The sequence below is a fragment of the Camelus dromedarius genome, chromosome 4 (genome assembly GCF_036321535.1).
Source record: "Camelus dromedarius isolate mCamDro1 chromosome 4, mCamDro1.pat, whole genome shotgun sequence".
Lineage (NCBI taxonomy): Eukaryota > Metazoa > Chordata > Mammalia > Artiodactyla > Camelidae > Camelus > Camelus dromedarius.
The window spans coordinates 31,457,751-31,483,687 of record NC_087439.1 but is presented as its reverse complement, the minus strand read 5'-3'; the positions used below and the strand labels follow the sequence as shown (position 1 = coordinate 31,483,687).

Here is a 25,937-nt window from a genome sequence, read left to right as displayed (position 1 = left end):
TCTTGCTACCCATCCTTCCATCTCCCCTCGGCACTCAGCCAGGGGCCGGGCCCAGGGAGCTCAGAGGCAGAGGCTGTGGTGATCAAGGCTGTGGACTCTGGGCCTGATTTCCAGGATTTGAATCCTAACTGCTATTTACTGACTGTGACCTTTGGCAACTCAGCTTCTTTTTTTTTTTTTAAATTGAAGTATAGTTGATTTACAATGTTGTGTTAGTTTCAGGTGTACAGCATAGTGATTCAGTTACACATACATATGTTCTTTGTCAGGTTGTTTTTCATTACGGGTTATTACAAGATATTGAATGTAGCTCCCTGTGTTATATAGTAGGACCTTATAATTTATCTGTATTATGTACAGTAGTGTGTATCTGGAAATCTCAAACTCCTAATTTATCCCTCCCCTCAACTTTCCCCTTTGGTAACCATAATTTTTTTTTTACGTCTGTGAATCTCTTTTGGTTTTGTAAATAAGTTTGTATCATTTTTAAGATTCCAGGTATAAGTGATATCATTTGGTATTTTTCTTTCTCTTCCTGGCTTACTTCACTTAGTATGACAGTCTCTAGGTCCATCTATGTTCCTGCAAATGGCATTATTTCATCCTTTTTTATGGCTGAGTAGTATTCCATTGTGTATATATACATATATTTTTATCCAGTCATCTGTTGATAGACATTTAGGTTGCTTCCATGAGCAACTCAGCCTCTTAATCTGTCAAGTGGAAATCATAATGGTCCCTACCTCATAGGGTTGTTATGAAGATTCAGTGAGATATGGTGTGCAAAGTACTTAAAACAGTACCTGGTGCACAGTCAATCCAGAAGCCTTAGCTACAGTAAGAATCTGCAGATGAGAGACAGGAGAGAGTGGAAGAGCTGAATCAGGGCCCTGTGCACCTTCCCCACTCCCTGCCAGGCCACAGGCACCAATCCCCAGGCCCACTTAGGCCCCTGCATCTGCTGGAGGTGCATGTGGCCAGCAGTGGAGAGCGGAGCAGGGTGCTGTCGCAGAGCGAGAAGGCTCAGGTAGAGTGGACAGGAGCTGGTCCTGCGGGAGTGGCTGCGGGGAAGTGCATAGGGAGTTAAGGGTATCTTCCAGCTTGGACGACGAGGTCACCAGTGATGCTGTTAACTGAGAGAGGGCTCCAAGAGTGGAACAGGCTCTGGGGAGAGTAATGAGTTCAGCTATTGACGTGTGGAGTTTGCCATGTCTGGGATGCTTCCTTTTGGGGCCACCCAGTAGCAGCAGTAACAACAGATAACGTGTATGGAAGAATGTCTTGTTTCAGTCACTGTCCCAAGTCCTTCACTGGTACTAATCCACTTAGTCTCACAGCCACCCTGTGAAGGAGATACTCATTGTTATTCCCATTTTACAGATGAGAAAACTAGGTGCAGAGAAGTTAAGTCACACTGCTAATAAGGGATGGCAGATGTATTGAGAGCTCCCAGGTTTAGCCACCACTCTACACAGCATCTGTATCTGTGGTTTCAGAGGGAAGCAGGTCCAGGCATGTGGACATGATGTAGCCATGGTAGTGATGATACTGCTCAAGGGGAGACTGCAGAGTCGGGTGGGTAATGGCTGAAAGAAACCCATTTGCTGGCATCATGAATATCATTGTGAAAGATACAGGTTCAATATAACTTATGACCAGGAGGAAAGGTCAAAGAAGAGGATAATATTTGCTGTGAACTGAGTGTTTTTGTCCCCTGAAAATCTGTACTGAAGCCCTAACCCCCAATGTGAAGGCAATTGGAGGTGGAACCTTTGGCAGGTAATTAGGTCATGAGGATGGAGCCCTAATGATGGGATAAGTGCCTTTAGGAGAAGAGATGTGAGAGAGAAAGCTCCCCCCATCTCCCCACCATGTGGCGACTGTGTGCAAGCCAGGAGGAGGGCATCACCAGAACCCGACCGTGCTGGACTGTTGATCTCGGACTCCCCGCTGCCAGAACTCTGAGAAATAAATGTTTGCTGTTTAAGCCACCAGTCTGTTATTTTGTTACAGCAACCTGAGTAGACTAAGACAATACTCTTCTTAAATCTCCAAGAAGAGGTTACAGGCTTGATGACACAGTGATCTGATACAACACCGAGTCACCCATTTCAGTCAGCAAGGTTTGTTTAAATTACTTTTAAATTCCATAAATTAACGCTTTTTAGAGGTAAGTAGGTGGTAAGTGTTATTATTGAGGGCACCTAGGAAGAAATGAATATGGGAACAGAATTCTAGCTAGACAGTCCTGCCAAGCATTTTATTGAACAAAGCACCCACCGCAAAGAGGGTTTAGGTTGCAAAGTATTAGTTGTGTCCTGGAGTTGGGTTAGTAATTTTCAATTAACTTTTAGGGTGGTGTAGCCTGGTACCTAAACAAAAAGAAGTGGTTGCTAATGATTTATTTTGTACTGTGCACACTGCCTTAATTGTACCAAGAGGTTAATGCTCACAGCTCTGGCTGTGCATCAGAATCACATTCACCAGAGGAGCTATAAGGAACTGCACACTTAGGCTCCACCCCTGCGAGTTTTGGTTCAGTAAATTAGGGAGGGAGTAGACGGGCAGACGAGTGCTTTTTTTTTTTTTTTTGACTAATGCATTTTTAAAATAGGTGTACTTTTGTCAAGATGATGGAATGACACAGAATTTGTTTTCTTTTTACCCACAATCTCATTGAAATCATTTCCCCCTAAAATTTAAAAGAAAAAAAAACCATAACAGAGCTGGCAAACAGGAAAGGGTACAATCACCTGATTAGAAAATTTGAGGCTTTTCGAGAAGATACCAGCAGATGAGATTGGATTTTAAAAGATAACGGAGTAGAAAACTCAGAAGCATCTGACATAACCAGCTGCTTGAGATGAGTGCTGTTTTTGGCCCTGCAGCTGGGAAGGGACGCCATGGCGCCATCTAGTGGAGGTTGGGAGTAGACCTCGGAGTGATTGATTATCAGGGTAATTAATTAAAAGACACCCTGTTTCCACCTGCTTCCTCAGGCTCAGCAGCTGGTGGCAGCATGTGTCCCCAGGCTGGGGCTGTGACAACAGTTCTCTAAGTAAAATTTGGGCTCTGTCTTGGGGTGAGAGCATTGGCATTGAGGCGACAAAGAAGCAGAGGTGACTGGACTCTGGGAGGCGTGAGACCTCCCATGCTTGTCCCACTTGGTAGAGGGGCTGGTCACTTGCTTGCTGCCCTGCTCATGCACCAGTGTGAAGCCTGGCTGAGGGCCTGTCTGCCCACTTACAAGCCGATTCTCACAACTTGACTAGATGGCGCTGGAATTCAGGGGAGAGGCCAGCTGTACAAATAGACCTTCTGGGGTGCATGCTGAATAAAACAACATTCTGGTCCAGATTTGGCATGAGTGGCCAGCTTTTAGCCATAGCCATGGTTGGTTCTCCTAGGCGGATTCCCCAGGGCCTATGGGCCTGTTTGCAGAGGGGAGATGAAACCGTGAGAGTAAGGATAAGAAGCACTGTTGATTTCTGTACAGCCCCCAGTCATTTTCACATCTGAGCCTTATAGTAACTCTGTGAGGCATTGGTACTTTTATTCCCATTTTACAAATAAGACAGCTGAGGGTTAGAGAAAACAAGAGACTTGTTAAAATTCATATGGATAATAGTGACAGCGTTAGGATACAAAACTAGGTTTGGGGATATCGGGTTATGTTCTCCTTCCACTTGTCACATAGGTTCCAATTTACTTAATTTCAGTGACTTGATTAACATTCATTTCTGGAATGGACTTGGGGATCTTCAGGTAGCATTTGTTATGTGTGCCAATGTAATAGTCGCAAAATATGGAGAAGTGTTCTCCTATGTTAGCCAATTGGCAGTAGTGAAAAGGACAGCTTAATATGTTAATAAGGCATTAGTTTATGGACTTCATTGTAGGTGGATGGAATGTGTATTAGTTTCTTGAAGCCACTGTAACAAATTACCACAGACTCGGTGACATAAACCAGCAGACTTATTTTCTCACAGTTCTGGAGGCCAGAAGTCCCACGTCAGCTGTCAGCAGGGTCACCTCCCTCTAAAAGCTCTAGGGGAGATTTCATTCCTTGCCTCTTCCAGCTTCTGGTGGCTGTTGGCATTCCTTGACTTCTTGATTTGTGACCAAATCACTCCCATCTCTGCCTCCATCTTCACATCACCTTCTCATCTCTGTCTCTGTGTCTTCCCTGGTCTGTCTCTTATAAGGACTCTGGTCATTGGATTTAGGGCCTGCCTCGATAATCCAGGGTGATCTCACATCCACATCCTTAACTTAATTGCATTTGCCAAGACCCTTGTTCCAAGTGAGGTCTCAATTGGAAGGCATAGAAATTTGGATGTGGACATATCTTTGAGGGGGACACTATTCAACCCACTACAGAGTGTAAATATTTTATTTTTTTCATAGTGAAATTAAAACATCCCTTGGCCCTTATACCGTGTGATGTATGTTGATACAGCCATCAGCACACCTCATCTCTAGGAACTAGATCCTTGTCCTTTTTCCTTAAACACCAACAGGTAACAGCTGCCAGTTTGGAAATCAGAGCTTTTCTTGAGCCTTTCCCATGCCTGTGTGTGATGACATTTCCTGTCACTTCATCACTCCCTCCTTTTCTTTAGCTTCCTGGGCAAGATATTTGGATTTTCAGTCTTGGAAACTGCTATTCAGAAGAGAGGCAATCAAACAAAAGAAAATAAGAAACTGTCCTGTGGTTTCTGTATTCTTTAGTAGTGGAGAGGAATGGCAGGTTTATTCAGCTTCTGGTTGGAAAGAAAGGTAAAATCCTTGGGAAGGGTGTGGTTACTGGGCTCTTTATTTCTGAGTTGCTCACATTCTTTAGTTTGCAGATGGAAAAAACTGAAAGCCAGAAGGATTATATAAGGTCACTTGGCAAGTTGTAGGCTGCCCTAGCGTCAACATTAGGAGCTTTGCAGTCCTCTACTCTAGTCCCCCAAATAGTATTATGTCTCGAGGAGTCCTTACTCCATTAACCTTGGGTTGTCTGGGCGGTAGATGAGGGTCTTGACACTCACAGTCAAACCGACACACAGGGGAAGTTAAGCCTTGAATTTGTTGTGTTTGAGCCCCATTCAACAAACAAGTGAAAAAACAAATGCTCTGTACTGTTCAGGCTCTCTGTACACTGGCTAGTGGTATGGCGTCTGCAGGCACATGGATTTTCAAAAATTCCATCCTAATAACTACCATTGGCAATGCCTTCCTTGAATCCGAATAAATTGTAGGGTGATTACGGCTGGAGTCACTGTTTGCATGGTCACCTGAGAAAAACAACGAAACAGAAGACAGCCTTTCTTCTCATCACAGAATTGCTCCAAACATTCATCTAAAAGTAGATTTTTCCTTTGCAGGCTTTGAAGTGCTTTGAACTTGTTTTCATGTTCAAATGATCCAGTAGAACGAAAGCTATTTGGGGAGCTGGAGTAAATGTTTAAGTAAACAGGGCCAAGGAAAACGTTGCTTCATCTTGGGAGCAACTGATAGTTCTAACAGGTACCGGTGGGCCGTGTTCCAACATGAGGCCTGAGTGCCAGGCAGGATTGCTGGGCTCCGCAGTCTTCTGAGTGACAAACAGACTTTAATGAAGCATCTCTGTTAGTGGTATTATACTTTGAATCACTATAAATTTAGTGCTTGTTTGTTTGTGTGTGTGTGCTAATGCTTATCGAATCTAAAGTACCTTTTTTTTGTGTGTGTGGTAAACATGTGACTGAACAACCACAAGCCACAAATCTTACACTCAAAAAGTTCACATGTGAGGTTTCTTCATTTGACCTTTTACTGTTATGCCTGCGGTAGTTTTCAAGGTCCCTTTTGTCTCACGTCATCTAAAGGACAAGAATGCTCCCAGTGTGTATTTGAGGGCCTAGTCATGTAGGTAGTTTTGTTAGCATTTGTGCTTGCCAACCTTTTTGAGTTACTCAGCGGGCCAGTAATAATTTGGAATATGTCTTATTGAGTATAAACTTCTGGAAAACCTGAAAGTCAAGGTTTTTGCAAATTTATCTCATTCCTGCTTTGATCAGCACATGGACCTCAAGGCTAAGTGTGTTTTCTATCTTTGCTTGGGCACAGAAGTCTTTGCAAGAATTTGCAAGGCTAGTAAAAGTCAGAGGGCTTTAAAAGGGACCTGGCTTAAATGATGTACCCACTAATGAAGGCTGGGCATGCGGTATCGCTTGCTTCAAGAGGCCACGGGACATCCTATAGCAAAGAGACTCTTCCAGTTGTAGACAGTAAAATTTAAACCTCAGGATGAGGATGTTTGGCACATGAGACTCATTTTCTCTAAATACGTTTCTTCGGGTTTATCCATTTCAACTTTACAAGTGGTCCCTGGCCCATGCCCCTTTGCTCAGAGACGTATCATCTGGAACTAGCCTACTTTTCTAATTACTTACCTGGCAGCCCATGCAGTTTGTTTGCCCCCCATGGCCTGCAGATGTTTTGCTGCTGTGTTGTTTCACCCTTGCTTCCCCACTTCTGCCCTATGCTCCTTCTGGTCTGACTCAACTTTCATTGGTTCCTGTGAACATCATCTCTCCTGGGCCCCAGGCTCCTAGTTACTGTCTCTAAAAGTAGGTCTGGGCTTCCTGGGTCAAACAAAAATGATATCTGTAAATTGCTTTTTCTCAAAGAGTGTTTCTAGATATAGTGAGTGATCAAAATTGTCTTTCCTAACAAGAGGAAAACTTACAGATAAAGCCTCAATAGTTAAAAAAAAAAATGCTAAGAAAACATGATTCAACGTCTCTGACCCTGAGCTGACCCAAGATGTTTTCTTGTCCTTTCTTCTCACACCTACCAAGAAAAGGTACCAGAGTTGAGAACCTTGTGAGAGCAGGCCTCAATTTCGGGCCTGTCAGTGGGTGTGAGGAAAACAATAATTACTGAATTTGGAAACCTATGAGGTGTCATTTTGACAGTACCGAGAACTGAGGTTTTCTGTTTGCATTGCTTGCAAAACTGTTTGCAATTTAGAAAGTGGAATCTTTCCAAAGCCTCTTAAGGGACATGGCTTGACCTTGATTTTGGAGGAGTGAAAGTCAGTTAAAGGGTGCAAAATGCTCAGCTTGCCTCGTGCTCATAATCACCTTTTTCTAGGGGTGACAGAATGAGACCCACTTGGAATAAGGGAAGAAATGCGCCCAAAAGTTGCATCCTTGATTGACACAGTAGCTAGGGTCTGATTGCAGCTTTCCCGGAAACTTAAATATACTCCCCAAGGTGCCGGCTTGCATTCACATCTGTCAGGAACTGTCATGTTGACACATGAAACAGCCATGCCGCTTACAGAAAAAGCTAGAACTTTGTGTTGGTAAGTGAAAACCCTCCAGAGTAGGGATCCACTTAGTGGTTCCTGCCAGTGATTATCACATGTCTTTCTCTTTGTAGTTTAAGCCATTGTTGCCCTTACATTTTATTCTTAATTACTTGAAAGATAAACTAATAATGCAGGAAGTAAATGCACACTGTTATTAATTAAGATCCCCAGGAAAGGGGACAAATGGAAAAATGCTTTTTAAAAATAGTTAAGTGTAGCTTGCCACACTGCATAGAGAATCTTATACCCTCAAAGTGCTCTCGCTGGCACTTTTGGGGCCCCAGGCCACATCTCGCCAGCCCGCCTTGGATTTCAGTTGCAGCGTGGTGGACAGTTACTGGTCTTGAAACTTGCTTGCTTGCTTTCTTTGCCTGCGTTCCCCCCCAACCCCCAACCCTCTGGAGTTTACTCAGTCCTTGCTGAAGCCTCTCCTCAAATGCAGGGGAGTTAATGCCGTCTCAGCCGGTGGGTCAGGAGAGTTAATGATCACATACCCTAACCTGTCATCCTTCAAAGGGGCAATTCAAAGAACATTTCACTCTGTTGCTCAGAATTCCTCAGTGGAATTGAGCCCCAGTTACCCAAAAAGGCAAGTCAGTAATGCAGTCTTCACTGGCTTTTCCTTATTCCCTAATTCACTCTTCTGTCTCCCTCATTCCCACTTCCTGAGGTCACCTTTTAATGTCCTCTGTCTTAGGTTCTGCCTTGGGGGAATCCAAGTTAAAACAACTGCCATCATGGAATGATAAAGAAATCATTCAAAGCAGCTCTTTCAGCATCTCCTTTTAGCTTCCTGTAGCTAAAGATAGTATTTCCAGATTAAAGAAAAAAATGGAAAGATGAAGAAAAGGGTTATTTGTTTCTTGTGGTCAAGTCAAAAAGGATTGTCTGAAGCCCTGGTTTCAGATGGTTATGGCTTCAGAAAGTTGGAAGTACATTCTTCACACCCCATTTTCAATTATTGGCATGCCACTTGGCACATGTTCAGAGTTTGGCACCTAATGGCTACTTTCAACTCAGAACCACACAGGTAGAATTATAAGGTGAGACAAGGAAAAGTCATCTGGTCTACCTCCCAGCCTTCAAGGACAGGAGTTATACCCAGTTGTCTTGTAGCAACATGAAAAGATGTTCCACGGTGAGCTTGACAACTATGAAGACCACCTTCTGGGAAGATAGTTCCCTAGGCTGGGCTCCATCCAGTCTGGAATTTTGATCTTAAACATTATTGAGTAAAAGTCAACTTGGGTCTCCAAAATGGAACTTCTGTGCTCAGAGTCTTAGAGCTACTCTGGAGCGGAACCCTGAGTTAGTTGCAAGGTAATGGTAATTCACTCCATTGCTCAGGACAACATCCAAGCCCTCTTTCTAAAGAGATGCAGTAAATGTTACTTCGATGGGAGCATGTTCGAGATAATTTGAGTTTCATCATGAACAGGCTTCTTTCAGATATTTTCTGATGTAACTAAAAATCTAAAGATAAATAGGACTTAGATATGCAGTTTTGGGTAGAACTTTAGTATCATTTGCGTTCCATATACGATTCATTGCAAATGTACTGCCCCACACGATGCCATTCTCTATCGCTACACAGTTCACCAATTGGAAAATAATATTCTAAAATGACACTTTAAACAAGTATTAGCAAGATTGTAAATAGATTTTTTTTATTAAACTGATTTTTGAACATTCTCCTCACATATCTTGTTAACGTGTCTCTATACATGGTAATCTCTTTCTGATGTAGATGACTGACCACTTCCTTGTTCTCTTTGCTTGCTCAGTTGAAATTGTAGCTTCATTGGCATCAATGTCGTGACATTGATGTGTTAGGTGTAATCAGAGAGTGAAAGCGTGTTTCGTGGAAACTCCTTTACCAATGATGAGGTTAGTTCCAGAATTTGTAGAACTCTTTCATGTATTAAAAATATTGAGGAGCACCTTCTATGTAACAGGCACTGCAGTGGTTGTTAAGGAATCAACTGTGTAGCAAGGTCTAGACCCTGTCCCTCCTGGAGCTCCCATTCTCACCTGAGTGCGGAGGGCACATTGCGTTAAGTGCTATGATGTGGTGGCACCTGGGCCTGGGAGACCCTGTGACAGGGACACGCAACATTTGACCAGAGAGGGGTGTGCTTTTCGCAAGTCTTCCAAGTGAAGAGATGCGAAGGATGACTTTTGAATGACTAATAGAGAAACTAAGGTAAAGGGAATGTGATAGCAAAACCTTTTTTGAGGAAGAGGGGCCAGTGTTCAGAAACACAGGCCAGTGAGTACAAGTACTGGAGGAACTACAATGTGGTATGGCTGGAGCATAGGGTCTGAGGAAGTCGTGTGAGGGAGAGGCTGGTCACATCAGGAAGTGGTTGTCCTTTATCCATAAAAGAATTTGAATTTTATCCCAAAGGAAGGAAGGTGCCTCTGATGTCGTTTAAGCAGAGAGTCATAAAACTTGAAGAATATTTTGGTATTAAGATGGAAAGATTTGTGGGACTTGAAAGACAGGCACAGGTGGAGGCAGAAAGAACAATAAGGAGGCCATTGCAATGATGCAGGGAAAAAGTGAGGAGAGCCTAGATACCTAGGGATTAAGAGAAGAGAAAAAGTTCAAAAGCAGTTGGGGGAACAATAACATAACATGGGATTCAGTGGAGAGAGGGGAGGGAAGCATCAAGGATGGTCCCTGCATTTCCAAATCGGACAGCTGGGTGGAAGTTCCATTCTGTTGTGTGGTACAGAGACTTGGCTTCCTAGGAGAGGAAGATGAGCTCATTGTTGGATATGTTGAGTCAAACATGTTTGGCCTGTGGTTTGTCTGAGTTGAGATATCCGGTAGGCAGTTGAATAGGTAGTTCTGGAACTCCAGGGCTGTTGTTCTTGAAAGTGAGGGGGACTTCGCATGTGTATGTGTTAAGGGTAACAACCAGCAGAGAGGTACGGGTTGAAGTTATAGTCAAGGGAGCAAATGGGATCAGGTTCATACAAAGGCCACAGAAACTGGGATTTTTGAGCTCAGGTGAAGAAATCAACCTTAGGAGGAGCAGGGATACCTCTTCTACTGAAATGGAATGGAAGGAGGTCTAATTTGTGGGATGGAACAGGAAATTCAGGAGATGTTGATTTGTTTGCCTCCTGGGGAGCAGGGGCGTGAGAGAATCTGCTCATGGTAAGAGAAGAGGGATGAGGTAGGAGTTCCAGACTGATGAAGATTTGTGTGGAATGAAGAGAAAACTGATGATAGATACAGAAAGGGTGCTGGGCAGTTGTTATGGGCTGAATTCAGTGTCTACCCCACCCCCACCCCAAGTTCGTACGTTGAAGCCCTAATTCCCAATGTGACAGTATTTGGAGGTAAGGCCTTTGGGAGGTAATTAGATTTAGATGAGACCATGAGGGTGGAGCCCGCCACATGAGGACGTGGCAGGAGGGCAGCTGTATGTGAACCAGAAGGAGGGCTCCCACCAGACACCAGATCTGCTGGCACCCCGATCTTGGACGTCTCAACCTCCAGAACTAAGAGAAATGAATGTTTGCTATTTAAGCTACCCAGTGTGTGGTATTTCGTTATAGCAGCCTGAGCTGACTAAAACAGTAGTAATGAGAGACCAGTGGAGGTCATGAGGCTGCATCTGCATAATTTTGGTTTTTTAAAAAAAATCAATCTGTTAACCTACTCTGGTATAGTGTAGGGGTTTTTAGATTCCACCAGGGTGTGCGTGAAGTGAGTGTAGGAAAGGAACATTTATTTTATTAGATAAAATTAGAGGTGTTTAGGGTCTGGAGAGTTCAGCAGGGCCAGAGAACAAGTGAATGTGAGTATTTAAGAGACACGTTTAGAGGAATAAATCGGGGAACTTGTGTTAGGGAGGGAGACTGGTTTGTCCATCCTTCTGCTATTGTTGTCCACGTTGACTTTTTGGGAAAAAATAGTAACATTAATTTACAGCTGATCACTGTAACAACTTCCCAGTAAGATTTTACTTTAGTTTGATTTCTAGATTATTCGAACAGGGGATCTTAATCTCAAACTGAAGATCTTTAAAAAAAAAAAACTGTGTTTCATTTGGTAGTTAAAAGAAAATGTAGAAATTAGTTCATGGAGTCAGATTTTCAAAAGGAGGGGTACAATCTTTAATGAATGTATGTGAAGACATTTTTCATGCAGATTTACACAGATGTATAAATCCTCAAGAATGAACACCAGAAAATGATGTGTAGGACTGAGACATTGTCATTGGAAATGGAAGTGTACAAAAAGGAAGACATTTAAATTGGTGGATCTCATCGAAACTGTGATTCATTCTCCTTGTGCATAGGTACTATAAGTTATATGAGTTAACAGCATTTGTAATGGCACTAAATTTAGAAAAAAAAATGAAGGGAAGGGAAAGTGCTGGTGGGTGATTTACAGGGACACACAGCTGAGTGCCTAGGTGTGAGCGTGTGACCTTGTGGTTACACTTACATCAACAGGTCCTGGTTTGCTAATTCCAGTTTGGTGCACTTGTTAATACTTTTTTTCTTTACTTAGTTCAGAACATCAGTAAAGTCCCTTTCTTTTGGATGCATCATCACAGTTTATTATCCCTGGTGGCCTCCAAGCTTTTCTGTCCTGAGGCTTTTTTGGGGATGATGTCCAGGGCAGAAACAATCCAAAGGCAGGCAAAGTGGCCCCTGGAGAGAGATGAACAGAACGAAACAGAGTGTTCACTTTGCTTCTCTGAACTTAGCCGTGCCCAGAGACTGAAGCACCCCCTTGAGCTGCAGTTGTAAACCATAAAGAAAATTCATGGCCGCATAAAGACTTAATTTTTGAAGTTCAAATAACCTATTCATCATTGTCAATTAATTTGTACCAAGAGCCCAAGGTGGTTGGCATGATATTACCGATACTTTGGGGACTTTATCTGCAGAATAGATAAAATAATTCATTTGGACTCATATTTTATCTAGTTTTGAAAATCTGTCCCTTACTTTTCTTGTTGGAAAATTGAAGTGACTTTTCCACTCATGCATTTGTCAAGGACTCGAGTTTACTCCTCCATCCTGACCCAACAGTGTAAGTACTGGTTCTCGGCACTTAACTTGGTACTGTCCTGCCATCTCCTTTCCAGAATGGTCTCTCTATGGTGGTGGGGAGGGGGGATGACCACCTTTAGCACCTGAGAGGGAAGGAAATCTCTGGAACAACTCTTGCAGAGATTCTTGTGCTGCTCAGTTTGTGACCCCCAGTAGGGGACTAGGCTCTCAGTGGCCCTAGGATCCAAGCAATGCGAGGAGAGTCTGATTGGGCCCCAGCTTCTACTGCTCGTATATTTCAGCCAACTAGGGTTTACCAGAGTTGATATGGAGGAAAGTTTTCTCTCTAACATCAGAACTTCTTTTTTCCCCCCTCGTATTTCCCCCCATTATTATGTTAGCTAACCTAGCTCTGAGAATGAGAAGAAGGCACTTCCTAAGCCCAGGTTATGTCAGGTTAACAAGTATGCTAAGCCATGTGACACCAGTGTCAACAGCCATAGACTGATGCTTCCTAGTGTGAAGGGGAGTAGTTAGTTGTTTAGAGATGGAAGTGGGACTGTAGGTGTGTCCAAGGGTTAGCTGGATTTCATGTTTTGTTAAACATCAGCATAACCAGTAAATAATATCTACCCTATCCCTGGCCCACAGAATACAGGGAGAGGCTCTCCTTGAGTTGGAAGAGGTGCCATTTTGGAAATTCACACCAGATGCTTATCCTGTCTACTGTGTAAATACCTCTGCCAAGTACTGGGTGTATCAACAAAAGGTACACCAGTATTTAGAATACTTCCTTTTCATGTGAAATGAGGTCATCCTTAGAAATGAGACTAAGAGATATGGGCAACGTTATGTCACTTGGTAAAAGTAGATCTCCCAGGGTCATAAGTTGCTTTATGGATGTAAGGTCAGCACCATGGAATAAAATGATAGTCTAGGGCATAATGTTCCTCATCATATGCCTAAGGAATCGCATTCAGTAGCTCATTCACCTGACTGTTTCAGTCTCACCCGGTGCTCTTCTCATTCAGTTGCCTACTAAGATGGCAGTGGAAGTTTCAGAAAAGATAGATGACAGAACCTCTATTGAGTCTAAATTTCTAGGGAGTAGATGGATTGTAAAAAACTCCACAAGTGATTCTGGTTTCTGCCATTGTTGAGAGCCATTGCCTCAGATGCCATTTTCATAAGACTTTCCAAAAACAGACTGTAGACAAGAGCATCACAATCTCTGTTACTTAGATATGAAAGTTCCTCACTCAGAGACAGTAAATTTGACATGCTTATGAAAAAGTGCAGTATTATATATATTCACATATGTATGTCTATTGGCCAAAAGTGCAAATTAAAGCAGTAGTGAAATGCCACTTTTTGCATATCAAATTAACAGATTAAAAAAAAAAATTGGACCCTGAGGTCTCCCATTGCCCCATTGCCCCATTGCTGATGATTGGGCTAAGAGTTAGCAGTTCACAGTGAACTAGTGAGTATGTATATTGGTACAATCTCTCTCTACAGCATTTGGCAGTGTGATCAAGAGACTTACAACATTCCTACGCTTTGACCTAAGAATATCTACATTCTAGCCCAAGAAAATAATCTGAATTATAGACTAATATAATTTGATCATCATTTATAAGAGCAAAATAGTGGGAACTATGTAGTATATTCATATGATACAATATTATACAATTGTAATAAATTATGTTTATGAGAAGTTTTTAGTAATGTAAGAAAATGCCTGCACTGTTACTGTTAAGAAATACAAAGGTCGACATATAGCATGTTCTAAATGTGAAACAAAATGCATACAGGGAAAGATACCAAAGTATTAATAGTAATCATGTTTCAGTACTAAGACTCCAGATTTTTATTGTAGTCTTTATACTTTTCTGAATTTTGCAAGTTTTCTACAATACCATTTTTTTTAAAAAAAAAACTTATTTTACTTTTGTCATCAGAAAAGTAAGTATAGGAAATGCTTTAAAAAACAAAAATTTTGTGGAAGAATTGGCAGTGGAAGATCTCGTAGAGAGTTGATTTTTCGAAGGGAAGATTTGTGGAAACTTTCAGTAGACTATAAAAATGCTTAGGTTGTTTTCAAGCATCAGAAGCAGCAGGAAGCTGGATCATAAGCACGTGTTTGGGGGAAAGTGTAACGAGTGGATGAAATAAGAATATAGTGAGAAAGATGCTGTAAAGCAGAGATGGCAGAAGGACAAATACAATGAAAAATATATTTTATTCTCTTCTTTTGTGGTTTCAGAGTTGTGTGATGTTAAGAAACTTTCCCATGATTTTTAAGCCTTCAACTCTCTCTGTTTTATGTTCATCAAGTATAAGGTTAAATGAAGTAAACACAACCACCAACAGCTAAATGTGAAAGGAAATGACAAGGACTGGGCTCGCTATGATCTAGCTTGGTCATCCCTCCTCTTCCTGGACCTTTTATTCTTTTCCCCTAAGTTTTAGTAGTTTTGCTGGGTTGAAGGTAGGATAATGATTTCCAAAGTTGCCATTTTGGTTAACATCTTACTATTTCAGTAGATATCTTTATCAAAAGTAAGCCTGCATTAGTTGAGGCCCATAGGTCATTTTCCTGTCTTTTAGTTCAGTTCTTTAATGGAAAGCTTTCAAGTTACCTGGCAGGGAAAAGCTCTTAATTTCTTCCTTAAACTAGGTAAATCTGAACACCTACTAATAATGTTCTTTTCCTAATGCTGGCTGATAGTATTCTGAGATCCATAACAACGTGTTTATGAATTCCCCCCTTGCCTTCTGGAGTGAAATATTAGTGTCTGTTAGGATCTCTTTCACTGCATGTCTGAATATTCAAATTGTATTAAAACAGCTGGTCCATGCTCATGTGATCTGTAGGTTTAAATGGGTGGTTAGTAGAGTCCAGGAAACCTATGGAATATTGTGATTTGATATTGTTTCCAAACTAACTAGTTGTTTACTATCTTGTAGTGTTTTATATTTATTTAACTTGCTGGTTGAAAGAATAATTTAGATGGACTATGAGAAATAATTTATTTTGGACTACTGTTTTTGAAAATTGTGATATTATTGCCTTTCCCAGTTTAAAAGAAAATAGATTTCTAAGATATACAAGACCAGAAGCTCATGTAGTTTTTATGGCTTAACTTACCACACAAGATTCAGAAATGCAGTGAGTTTGGAGCTGCTGTAAGATACATGGCACCTAAATATTTATTTGGATATTGCAATTTTTAATTTTCAACCTATCTTTCTTGAACATTTGAGAAATCACTTCCTGTTATTAAGAAAAATGCATTGCTAAACAACTTTGCAAAGCCCAGTGTTCTTTCGTGTCTACGTGTGTGTGTGACCAGTCTATTTTTGCTTAGTTTGTTAATAATCCTTTTGGGTTTATGAAACATGCCTACAGATATAGAGGATGATTGATAATTTTTTCAGTCTGTTTTCTATCAATATAAATTATGTTATTTTTATTATTTGTCCCCAGATTTACACTATTTTCTGTAGAGATGATTGTTATTTTCCTTGAATATTTAATGCAGGAATCACTTCTGAAAATTGGAATTTAGATCAAGTAACTCAGCTTGTTTCCATTTGTGCCTCTTGGGGAAAGGCTTTGGACTTAGTGCTCCAACTAATTTTCCATCTAGTACTGCAAAGGAAATGACCAAACAGATTAGGAACTAAGAGAAGTTATATTGAAAATCTTCATGAGGAAATCCTTATGGGCTTCGCTAAAAGATGGTGAATATTTTTCTCTTTGTAGTGGTCTACTTCAATTTAAAAAGCCAGTAGCGTTGAAGATTTTCTTTGAATTCATTTGGGCTCTGAAAAAGCAGTATAAAGTTGGCAATTTATAAGTGTTTTTAGCTTACCAACATTTTGTTTCTGTTCCTAATCTTTAGTTTTAGAAAATTAACAGACTTATTGTGGCTAAACATTTACATAACAGTGTTCCGTTTTTAATGTGGGTGGAGGGAGTGAGGAGGGATTTTGCTCTAACCCACCACCATCTTGGTTTTGTCAGCATTTTGTAAGAATCAAAATCTGAACAGGACCAGTCAGGGCATGAAGACAATTTCTTGAGAACCCTCTAGGGATGTTTGTGTTCTGGGTATTCTTAGCTGTAAAAAATATCCACTTTCTGGAATTTGATACAACATTGTAAAATGATTATAAATAACAAAAAATGTTAAAAAAAATTCACTTTCATTTTGTGAACTTTTTTTTGTTGTTAGTCCCTGCACTGTTTTGGCGGCCAAAGTGCAGAAGTAGTCAAGAGTTCAGGGCCATTGTGAATTATTCACATCTTTATTTAAAGCTGCGTGTGTGCAAGGCACTGTGCTAGGCAGTGGGCATATGATGGTGAGAAGCTGCCTCATTCTTTTTCCCACAGAACTCACATTCTGGAGACGGATATTAACTCATCAACTTTGCTAATGCGTGTTCATGTGGGTGGGGTGGAGGAGGGGTGGGGTTTAGGCAAAGGGCTCAGAATAGACAAAACCCAGCCATGGGAGTGGGTGTGATATGTTCAAGAAGGCTGGCTGTAGAAGAGAGACTGGAGTCAGAGGTACAAAGTTAGGGCTGTGAGGAGAGAAATGCTTGGGGCATGCTAGACCATATTAAAGACTTGAGTCTTCACCTGAACGGCAACAGGAAACCTCAAAAGATTTCAAATAGGAGCTGACAAGATGGGATTTTTGTTTGGGGGACATATTAGGTAGTTGATAAGAATTCATGTATGTTTGTTGGATGACCGAATGGATCTGTAAAAACACCGTGTTATTAAATCAGAGAAAAACTCCCCCTGGGAGGGAAGAACATAAATTTCTACCTAAAAGCAGTCAGAAAGTAGAAAACAACATTTCATAAATTTTACATTTCAAAAAATAAAACTGTTTACTCTTTATAGCAAATTAGGAGTCATTGAGAAGTGGTTTGCCCGAGGCCATATAGTAATTTGGTGGCTGATTCACTACTGCCCCGTTCCATGAGTGAAATTGATTTCTTCCTTACCCCTTTCCTGCTTCCCCTGCTGAAGCTTTGCAGATAAAGGAATCAAATTACTCTTCAGCTCTCATTAGAGCTTCTCGAAGTGTGAGAGCTTCGATTGCAGCCATCTCCTTGGTACAGCTTCTGTCTTAAGGATCTCCAGCCCATTCCAGGAGGACGCAGTCAGGTCTTGCTGATCTTCGAGTTCCCAGCCTTTAAAATAGTGCAGAGCCGTCAGCAATGGCAAGTGCGATGATTAAATTAGCGCTGATAATATTAGCTAGACTATGTATCGGCAACAGGGAGGAGACCAGCTGGACGAGTCTCCTCAGCTCGTTTTGGCAGAAGAAGAGTGGAAACTGAAGTTGTGTAGTGTTGATGAAACTTGTGGCTATGGGGAATGTTTTTGCCAAGAGATTGGCAGTTTTTTTAACAGAAATTTCAGAAAGCGAGAGATTTCTGAGTAATATGTCAATCACAGGGAGGGATCTGTCATTTTCTGGCAAGTGAATAGGCCATGGGAATTTTTTACCTTGCCTACACTCACTCTTTTATGAATTATGAAGTATTATTTTTTCCTGGAGCCATCAAGAATGGCAGGGAGGAGGAAACTCGTCCATATATTCATTCTTCCTTTGAGTGTCTCTAGGGTTTTCGGTCTCTGCCTTTTTATCCCTGTCTCTCTCTGTTTCTGTCTTCCTCACTCTCCTCCTAGCTGCTTGATAAGAACCCTTTGTAGCATGTGCTATAGGATTTTCACCAGGGTGCTCTCTTTGCAATGGTTTGTGATGGGCTGGGGCAGTCTAGGAGTGGCTGGTGGGGGTGATGGAGGTCAGAACTCTAGTTTGGTGAGGGGCCAGGCCCCTGGGGAGGTCGATGGGCAAGTGCTGAGTATCCCAGGACACACAGGAAAGATGCAGAGCTCAGCGAGGGGGCTGAAGGGTGGATGTGTTGTCAGGCTGAGGAGACCTGGGAGGACATGCCAGCTTCAGCATAAGGAGCAGTCAGCCCGGCCAGATGAAGCAGGTAGGCAGCTGGGAGGAGGCTGGCAGGAAGTTAAATAGGGCAACAGGAGGCAGGATGCTGGTCTCTGCTCTGCTGGCTGAGCCAAGGGACCCAGGTGGGGACTGAGAGGACCAGGCCAGCATAAGGGGCAGGGATGAGGAATCCCACCCTAGAGGCAAAGGGCACCAGGGCTTCAGGCCAGAACCCAGAGACGAGAAGAAGCAGCTGATGCTTGTACAGCATTGAGTTTGTACAGACATTGGTTGAGCACTTTGTTCTATCAAGGCTTTTAACCTGCACAATAATCTTGGGGTAATCCTCATTTTACAAATGAGGAGGTGGAGGCACAGAAAGTCAGAGTAGCTCACTGTGTGTCATCTAGCTGGGAAGAGGCACTGGATATGTGGGCTGCCTGGCCCCAGAGCCCCTCCTGGTAACTGCTCCGCTCCAAGGTATCCCTGTCACACCATGCCTGGGAGTACCATTCTCACAAATTGCAGTGTGTGTGTGGGGCAGAGAGGGGAGTGCTGGGAGAGGGGTGCCCTGGGAGTTGGGCGATGTAGGCGGCCCTGATCCCATACTGCTTCCTTGCGTGTGTGTGTGTGTGTGTGTGTGTGTGTGTGTGTGTGTGTGTGTGTGGTGGGGCAGGGGTGGGGCTTGGAGCTGGGCGATGTAGGCGGCCCTGAATCCATACTGCTTCCTTTGTGTGTGTGTGTGTGTGTGTGTGTGTGTGTGTGTGTGGCAGGGCAGGGCGGAGCGGCTTGGAGCTGGGCGACGTAGGCGGCCCTGATTCCATACTACTTCCTTACAAAAAGGACTGATTCTTCCCTCTGCCTTCTCATGTGCCAGGCACTTTCTCTGTTCCTTTCATACATTAACTCCTTCAGTCCAAAACTCTATTTTTTAAAAAATTTAATTAATCAATTAATTTTTAATTTTTTTCATTGAAGTGTAGTTGAGTTACCATGTTACTTTCAGGTGTACAGCAAAGTGATTCAATTATACATGTACATACATACATACATGTTTTTTTCTTTTCAGATCCATTATATGTTATTACAAGAAATTGAATATAGTTCCTTGTGTGATACAGTAGGTCCTTGTTTATCTATTTTATATATATACTATGTATGTTTAGATATAGTAATGTGTGTCTGTGAATCCCCACCCCCTGATTTTTTTTTTACAGTAGTTTAAATTGGTTTTTTTTAATGGTAGTACAATCAGTTTACAATGTTGAGTCAGTTTCTGGTACACTAGTTTAAATGTTTTTATGCTTTAATAAAATGTCCAAATGTTCCATGTCTGTTTTACATTACTTTTTTTTGAAATCCCCTACTCTCTAATTTATCCTTCCCCACCATTTCTCCTTTGGTAACCATAGTTTATTTTCTATGTCCATGAGTCTGATTTTGGTTTGTAAATAGAATTTGTATCATTTTTTTAAGATTCCACTTGTAAGTGATATCCTATGATATTTATCTTTCTCTGTCGGACTTACTTCACTCAGTATGATAATCTCTAGGTCCATCCATGTTGCTGGAAGTGGCATTATTTCAGAACTCTTATTATCTCCATGTTACCAATGAGGCCCAGAGAGACTTAAGAACATGCGCGCCTAGGTAGTAAGGTCTAACTTGAAACTCGGGGGACTACTGAAAAGGGAATTGATCACACTGTTTGGTTTGGTTTTGCTTTCACTCCTTTGTCTGCCCTGCTGAAACCACCTGTCTGAAGCACATCAGGGAGGAAATGGGGGTTACAATATTAACGCTCACAATACCATACAGGTTTCCAGACGCAAACGAGTGGATACGCACTTGCAGAGAAGAAGAGGGAGAAAATCATCTAGGTCGCTATGGCCACTTAGCAAAACTTAAAGACGAAGAGCAAAATAATCCCCAAGGCTGAACTGGCAGGCAAAGGCCTTGGGCTTCTGTTCTAGCCCATGGAGCCAATGAGAGTCCAAATACTGGTCCTTTGTCTTTTCCCTGACCTCACAGAGTCCTGCTGCAGAACACATAACTACACTGGCTTAGGAAAGTTAAATTCTGGAGAAATCTGGGTGGAAAATTGGATGGCAAAATTTCCGTTTGTTTCCAAATCTGTACCAGTTGTCTTGACCGTGGCTATCTAAAACTCAGAGCTAATCATCTGGTTCTTGGCTTTTCCCTCCCTCTTCTCCTCCCTTTCCAAAATGCTTGTACTTTGTGTTCCATGGTCAATTCGTTAGGTTTGCTGTACCACAAAGCCCAGCCCAGGTAAGGAAAAGCAACTCCATGTCCCTAAGTCTGAAGCCAATAAAAACTAACTGAATGTTGCCTTGAGATGCAAAAGAGCTTCCCTGATTTGTTGAGGACCATACCATTTCCTCCACTGAACTGAGCTCAGTTGAGACATTTGTCAAATTGCAAGAACAACCTCTGCACCAAGAGGTTGGAATTGGAGGGTGGAATAAATCATGTGGAATTTAGAAAATAGAATCACACAGGCAATGCCTTTTCATAAGGTCTTTGAACTTTGAACTGTTGATCGTAATGAGAGATGAGTTGAAAGGAAATGGGTCAGAAACACAGTCAGCAGAGCAACCTCAAAATGGGAGGCAGCCTTTTGGGGGCTGTATAGTTTTGGAGGCTACTCCAAAGGAATGAGAAGTAGGTGAGTTACTGGGAAACACTGACACAAGATAAGTCTCTAGCTTTGCAGACTGGTCCTCACTGTAGCCTGGAGTGGGAGAGAAGTAGACTCGGGGAAGGGATGGTTTCTCTTTCATCCTCTCAACCAATGACTGGACTGGAGGACTCTTCATATCAAGACCAAAAGGGTGACCATCCCTCTTGCTGCAGTGAAATATGACACCCTTGAGATCTGGCCCTCAGAACAGAGACCTGATGGAATCCCCAGGCCCTTTCACCCAAAGCTAGGGGCTTGAGATGGTCTGAAACAGGCCTAGGAAGCTCCCAGGGACCTCTCGCTACTTCTCAGCCCACTCTCACTTCAGAGAATCTTGGGACAGAAATAGTCAGTTCCAAGATCCTCTTGGAGTTCCAAGTTCACTTTTCTGGGAGCTTCTCAGAGTTCCTTTGGGGAAGTCCAGGCTGAGTCTCCTGCCGGCTTCCTCTGGAATCAGCCTGCATATTGGGTTGAAACCTTTAGTGACTTGTAGGTGCACTGCTTATTCTATGTAGATCCAAATGCTAGGGGCAGACTCCCCATTCTATTAATTGATTTTTCAGTTGTCAGCTTGTGGATGACCAAATGACTTGTGTTTAGAGAATTTTTAGAATGAGAAGAGTGGGAAAAATAGGGTTCTCCTATCAAAGTGGCCTCTTCTTATTTTTGCCAAATTCCTCCTAGGAACACACCCACTGCTCCTCCTTCCTTATCTTGCAAACACCCTCAAGATGTGAGTGGGAAAGGAACACTTAAGTATAGAAAATGATGGCTTTGAATATAACAATTTAACCTTTCTGAGCATTAAAATGAGGGCTGGATTAGGTGACCTTTGGGGTTCTCCCACCTCTCATAGTTTGTTCAGTATTTTTCTAACCGCTTGGTAAGCAGGCATCTGTTCTTAGTCCTTGAGGGTTTGGGTATAGGGTTGCTGGGAGTAACCACAGGCTGCTTTGCTTGGTCTGGGGCTCCCTCCTGACCTCTCACCCTGTGTCAGACTTCCTTACTGCATACGTTGGTATATCACAAAATGAGCCTGTTCTTTAAAGACTTTCTTTAGACCCTTCCATTGGCTGTAGGGAAATGCAGGAGAGGAATTGAGCCATGCACAGTTTTGCCAGCAGGGAGCAGTTTCTCACATCTTGGTGAATTATGGAAGTGAACTGCTTCTCCCCCCATCTCCCTGCCCCCCTAATTTAGTTTCCTTTTTAAAGATATTCAGGAAATATCTATACTCTCAATTGAAATGGTAAAATAAGGAAATAATCTGGAAAATCTAAGGAGAAAAAAAGACCCTCTTGCCTCGATTCTGGCTGAAGTATCACATGGCTATAATTATAAATTAAAGTAAATTTGAGCTTACAAATCCTTGGACCCAGTCCTCTTGCTTGATGGAAGGGAGAGCTGAGTCTTACCTCGGAGGTGACTTGCTCCAGGACACACAGTTGTCAACATGTAGGGTTGGCACTGGGTCTCCTATGGAATCCTGCCAATTGTACCCATCCTCTTCTGCCATTCTCCCCTGGTGCAGGCCCAGATGACATTCTGTATGAACCCTACCATTTTCGGGTTCTGAAGGACAGGTGAGCCCCCTTGGCATCTTTTATCTTTGAAAGGATTGCTGCTGTTCCACAGGTATGCAGCTGTGATTCAAAGAACTTAGTGGGTCAGTGCAGACCTGGAAGACCTGTGCTTTGTTCAGCAGTTGCAGCTCTTGTGTTGCTTTTTGTGAGTCAGGTTTGTTCCTTTAAGAGTTACTCTTTTCAGAGATACTGGCTGGAAGGACAGGCCTCATTTCCTAGGTCCAGGGCCAGCCAGTTACTCCTGTGCTGAGTTCCCATGAACTGTAGCCAATGCCTTCCAGCTGACAAAGCAGGGTTGTCATTGGTAAGTGTTTATGTTGCACTTTAGATTTGCAGAGTTCTTTCTCTGAGTTCTTTCTTACCCCAGTTTGGCAGGTGAAGAAACTAAAGCCCATAGAAGCGGTGACTGGTCCAGAGTCATCCAACCAATTAGTGGGGAAGCTGATGCGGGACACAGCCTGTGAGTTTCTGGGTCATTGCTTCACCCCCGTGAGTCATGCAGCTTCTCTGGATTATGTTCTTTGCCCCCTCACCAACTTCTTTTTTCCAAATTTAGCTGGCTTCTTTTACAGTGAGCTATAGAGCTCTCATGTTTCAAAGCTGCAGTACCTTCTTGGTTGACCAGAAAGCTGAAAGTACCTAGGTAATCTCTAGTGTGGGACCTGTCCTAGGTCAAATTGAGTTGTGGTGTGGTGGGAACAGAGGAGGGAGTCCGAAATTTCTGTTTGGGTTTTTGGGGAAAGATCAGTGCTGTTTTAGGAATATTAAAGGTCTAAGCATTGGAGGGGAAAGGATTTAAGCTAAACCACTGGCTGTAGCTTAAAGGCGATTAAAAAAAATCAAACCAAAAAGACATTAAACATTTTGCATCTAAATAAAGGCTTCTGAGAGCTTTTGGCTTCATTTTCAAACTTCACTAGTTGGGTCACAGAGGTTCTTTCTTGCCAGTGAGGCAGAGAGATTTCAGTGAGAATACTGAAAACTTTTACAGTAGAAATTCGCACAAGAAGTTCTACCATCTGTTTATTTTATTTTTCTTTTATCTTGGTTTAAAAAATTTTTTTTAAATGACTTATTGCCTGCTTGACTTAAATTGCAATCTGTTAAGTACAGATGTTGGCTAGAGATTAGTATCTGTTCACCTGTCTTTACATGATATTCTCTGAAAATAAAATCTCTCTGCTGCTCCTGCATCCCCCTCCAATTGTGAGTTTAATTAAGAGATGAGCAGTTGTGTTTAGCGTATTCACTAGCCTGCCTTTCCCTACATACCAAGCAGCCTTTTAGAGACTGATAAGTGTTTATTGCTGAACTCTACGATACAGGCGAAATAGGAAGCAGCTCTTTGCCTGGTAGGGTGCTCCGAGTGGCCCTCCGCTCTCCGAGGGAGCGATCTTCAGCTGACTGAATCAGGGGAGCTGAGCCAATCAGAGGCCGCTTTCCTCGCTCAGTCACCAGTCTGTGGTCGAGGAAGGGTTTTGCTTTTTTTATGCTCTGTATTGGGAAGGCAGATAAAATGCCAGGTCTGGACTGCCTCTGGGGATAACCTCACCCTGTGTGATGTGAATGAATAGCATCTTGCCTGGTAAATCCACAGGAATTGATAAGGCAGGTGCAGTCCTCCCAAATAGGCCTTTTCTATCTTTACCTCTAGCTGTGGCTTCTGTAGCAATTTTGTTTTTGCCTTGAAAGAGGTGCTCTGGATTATCAGACCTCCATGTATGACAATTTGTACCTGCATGGAATTGAAGACTCGGAGGCTGTAAGTATTTTCATAGATAGCTGATTCCCTCTCCCCTCCTCTTCCTCCTCCCACTACCCCCCCCCCCCACCCTTATTTCTTAGGCAACGCAGGGAACATGGAGCTGAAAGCCAGCATCATTCGGGTACTTGCTGGCTGCTGTATGAATGTTCTCTGTGTAGTTTAGAGTTAACTGAAATAATTCTTTATTATATAATTTCTCGTCAAGGGAAGAAGAAATTAGGATGATAACAGAGGCATCTGAGAGTGTAAGCTGTCTGGATTTATACATTACTTGGTTCACGTTTGAGCTCACGGGGTGAACTGCTCCTTGTAGACTGGCTTAAACTATGCAGAAAGTGCCTATGTTTTCCAGTAGCAGGGTTCACAGAAGAGGCTCATTCATTATGTAATACACATTGTTTATTGAGCTAGCATGAATGGAAGTTCCTCAGCTGTAGCTGTATTATGTGCTTTCTGGCCAGACAAGTGGTGCAGATCTCCTGCTTCTTTGTTAAGGAAATCAGATGTGAAGGTTGTGGTCATATAACACCCCAGTGCAGAGGCAGAGAGTATGTCCCTGTACTCTACCCTGGAGCACCAGAGTAGGCTCACGTGTGTTTTGGCTTACAAAACTGGACTCCTTTCCCTCCATAGGTCAGGCTCGTGTAATCTATGAAAATCAGGATGAAAACGGTTTTCAGAAATCCCTAAAATCATCTGATTGCTAGCTTTTGAATACAGGGTAAAGCTGATTACTGAATCTTTCTTTTATTAGTGCTAGTGGTAGTTCTTGATTTTTCATCAATTATACAGAATCCTTGCAAGGAAGAATGATTTGGGGTGCCTAATGGGACCTGCTGTGCGGAGCCTGAATTTTATATGGGTGCACTGCCATACATGTTGCTACACTTGAAACGGGAATGTGTTATATAAGGTTCTCTGGCTAAACCACCAAATAAACAGATTATAACAGGAAAGAAAAAAACCTATGCTGTACGTCAGTGCAGACGTATGTATCAAATGATGTGCTGTCTGTGAAAGATAGAAACCTCTGTTCTGATAAGGCATTCCATTTTTCCTTCCTGTCTGTGTGTCAGCTTCTAACTCCAACTCTGTTTCCGCAAAGTCTCTGTGTTGCCCAACGTGCTGCTCCTAAATGATCAGACTGTCAGTGCACTGCAAGAGACTGTAGTCTGAGACGTCGGTGGCTGAAATAGAGGAGGTCCACATTGACTGGTGGGATGGGAGGATGGAGACTGCAACTATGGGAATTGAGTAAACTAGAGACCTCCCTGGCTGGGTCCTTCAGGGGAGCTGATGATTTCTCTGGCCCCTTTGCTCCACACTCAGTTATGAAACATGTGATGCCTTATTGAATTGTAACTTTTATTTTCGACCATTGGTTTTCAACTAAAGTGGATTGGACTAATTGCAGCATAAACAGGGTATGTGAGAAACCGGCTGCTCTGACCAGAGTCGGCTAGGAACTGATGTAGCCAGCACCTGGTTCTCCAGAACTGTGTAAATTTTGGATGCACTGGTTCAGAGGGGAGCCATTATAAGTATGAAA

At 42.5% G+C, this 25,937-nt stretch overlaps 1 protein-coding gene across 5 annotated transcripts in view; it reads left to right on the top strand.

Moving 5' to 3' along the window:
* Positions 1–25,937, top strand: part of CACNB4 (calcium voltage-gated channel auxiliary subunit beta 4) — a 221,513-nt gene that overhangs the window by 72,273 nt on the left and 123,303 nt on the right. For 2 of the 5 annotated variants that reach the window (XM_031451399.2, XM_031451402.2), the window contains exon 1: positions 24,094–24,385. The exons of the other annotated variants lie outside the window; for them this stretch is intronic. In XM_031451399.2, coding sequence (XP_031307259.1) covers positions 24,341–24,385 — 45 coding nt within the window. In that variant the 5' untranslated portion in view covers positions 24,094–24,340. Of the gene's footprint in view, positions 1–24,093; positions 24,386–25,937 lie in introns of those variants that run through there. 5 annotated transcript variants of the gene reach the window in all.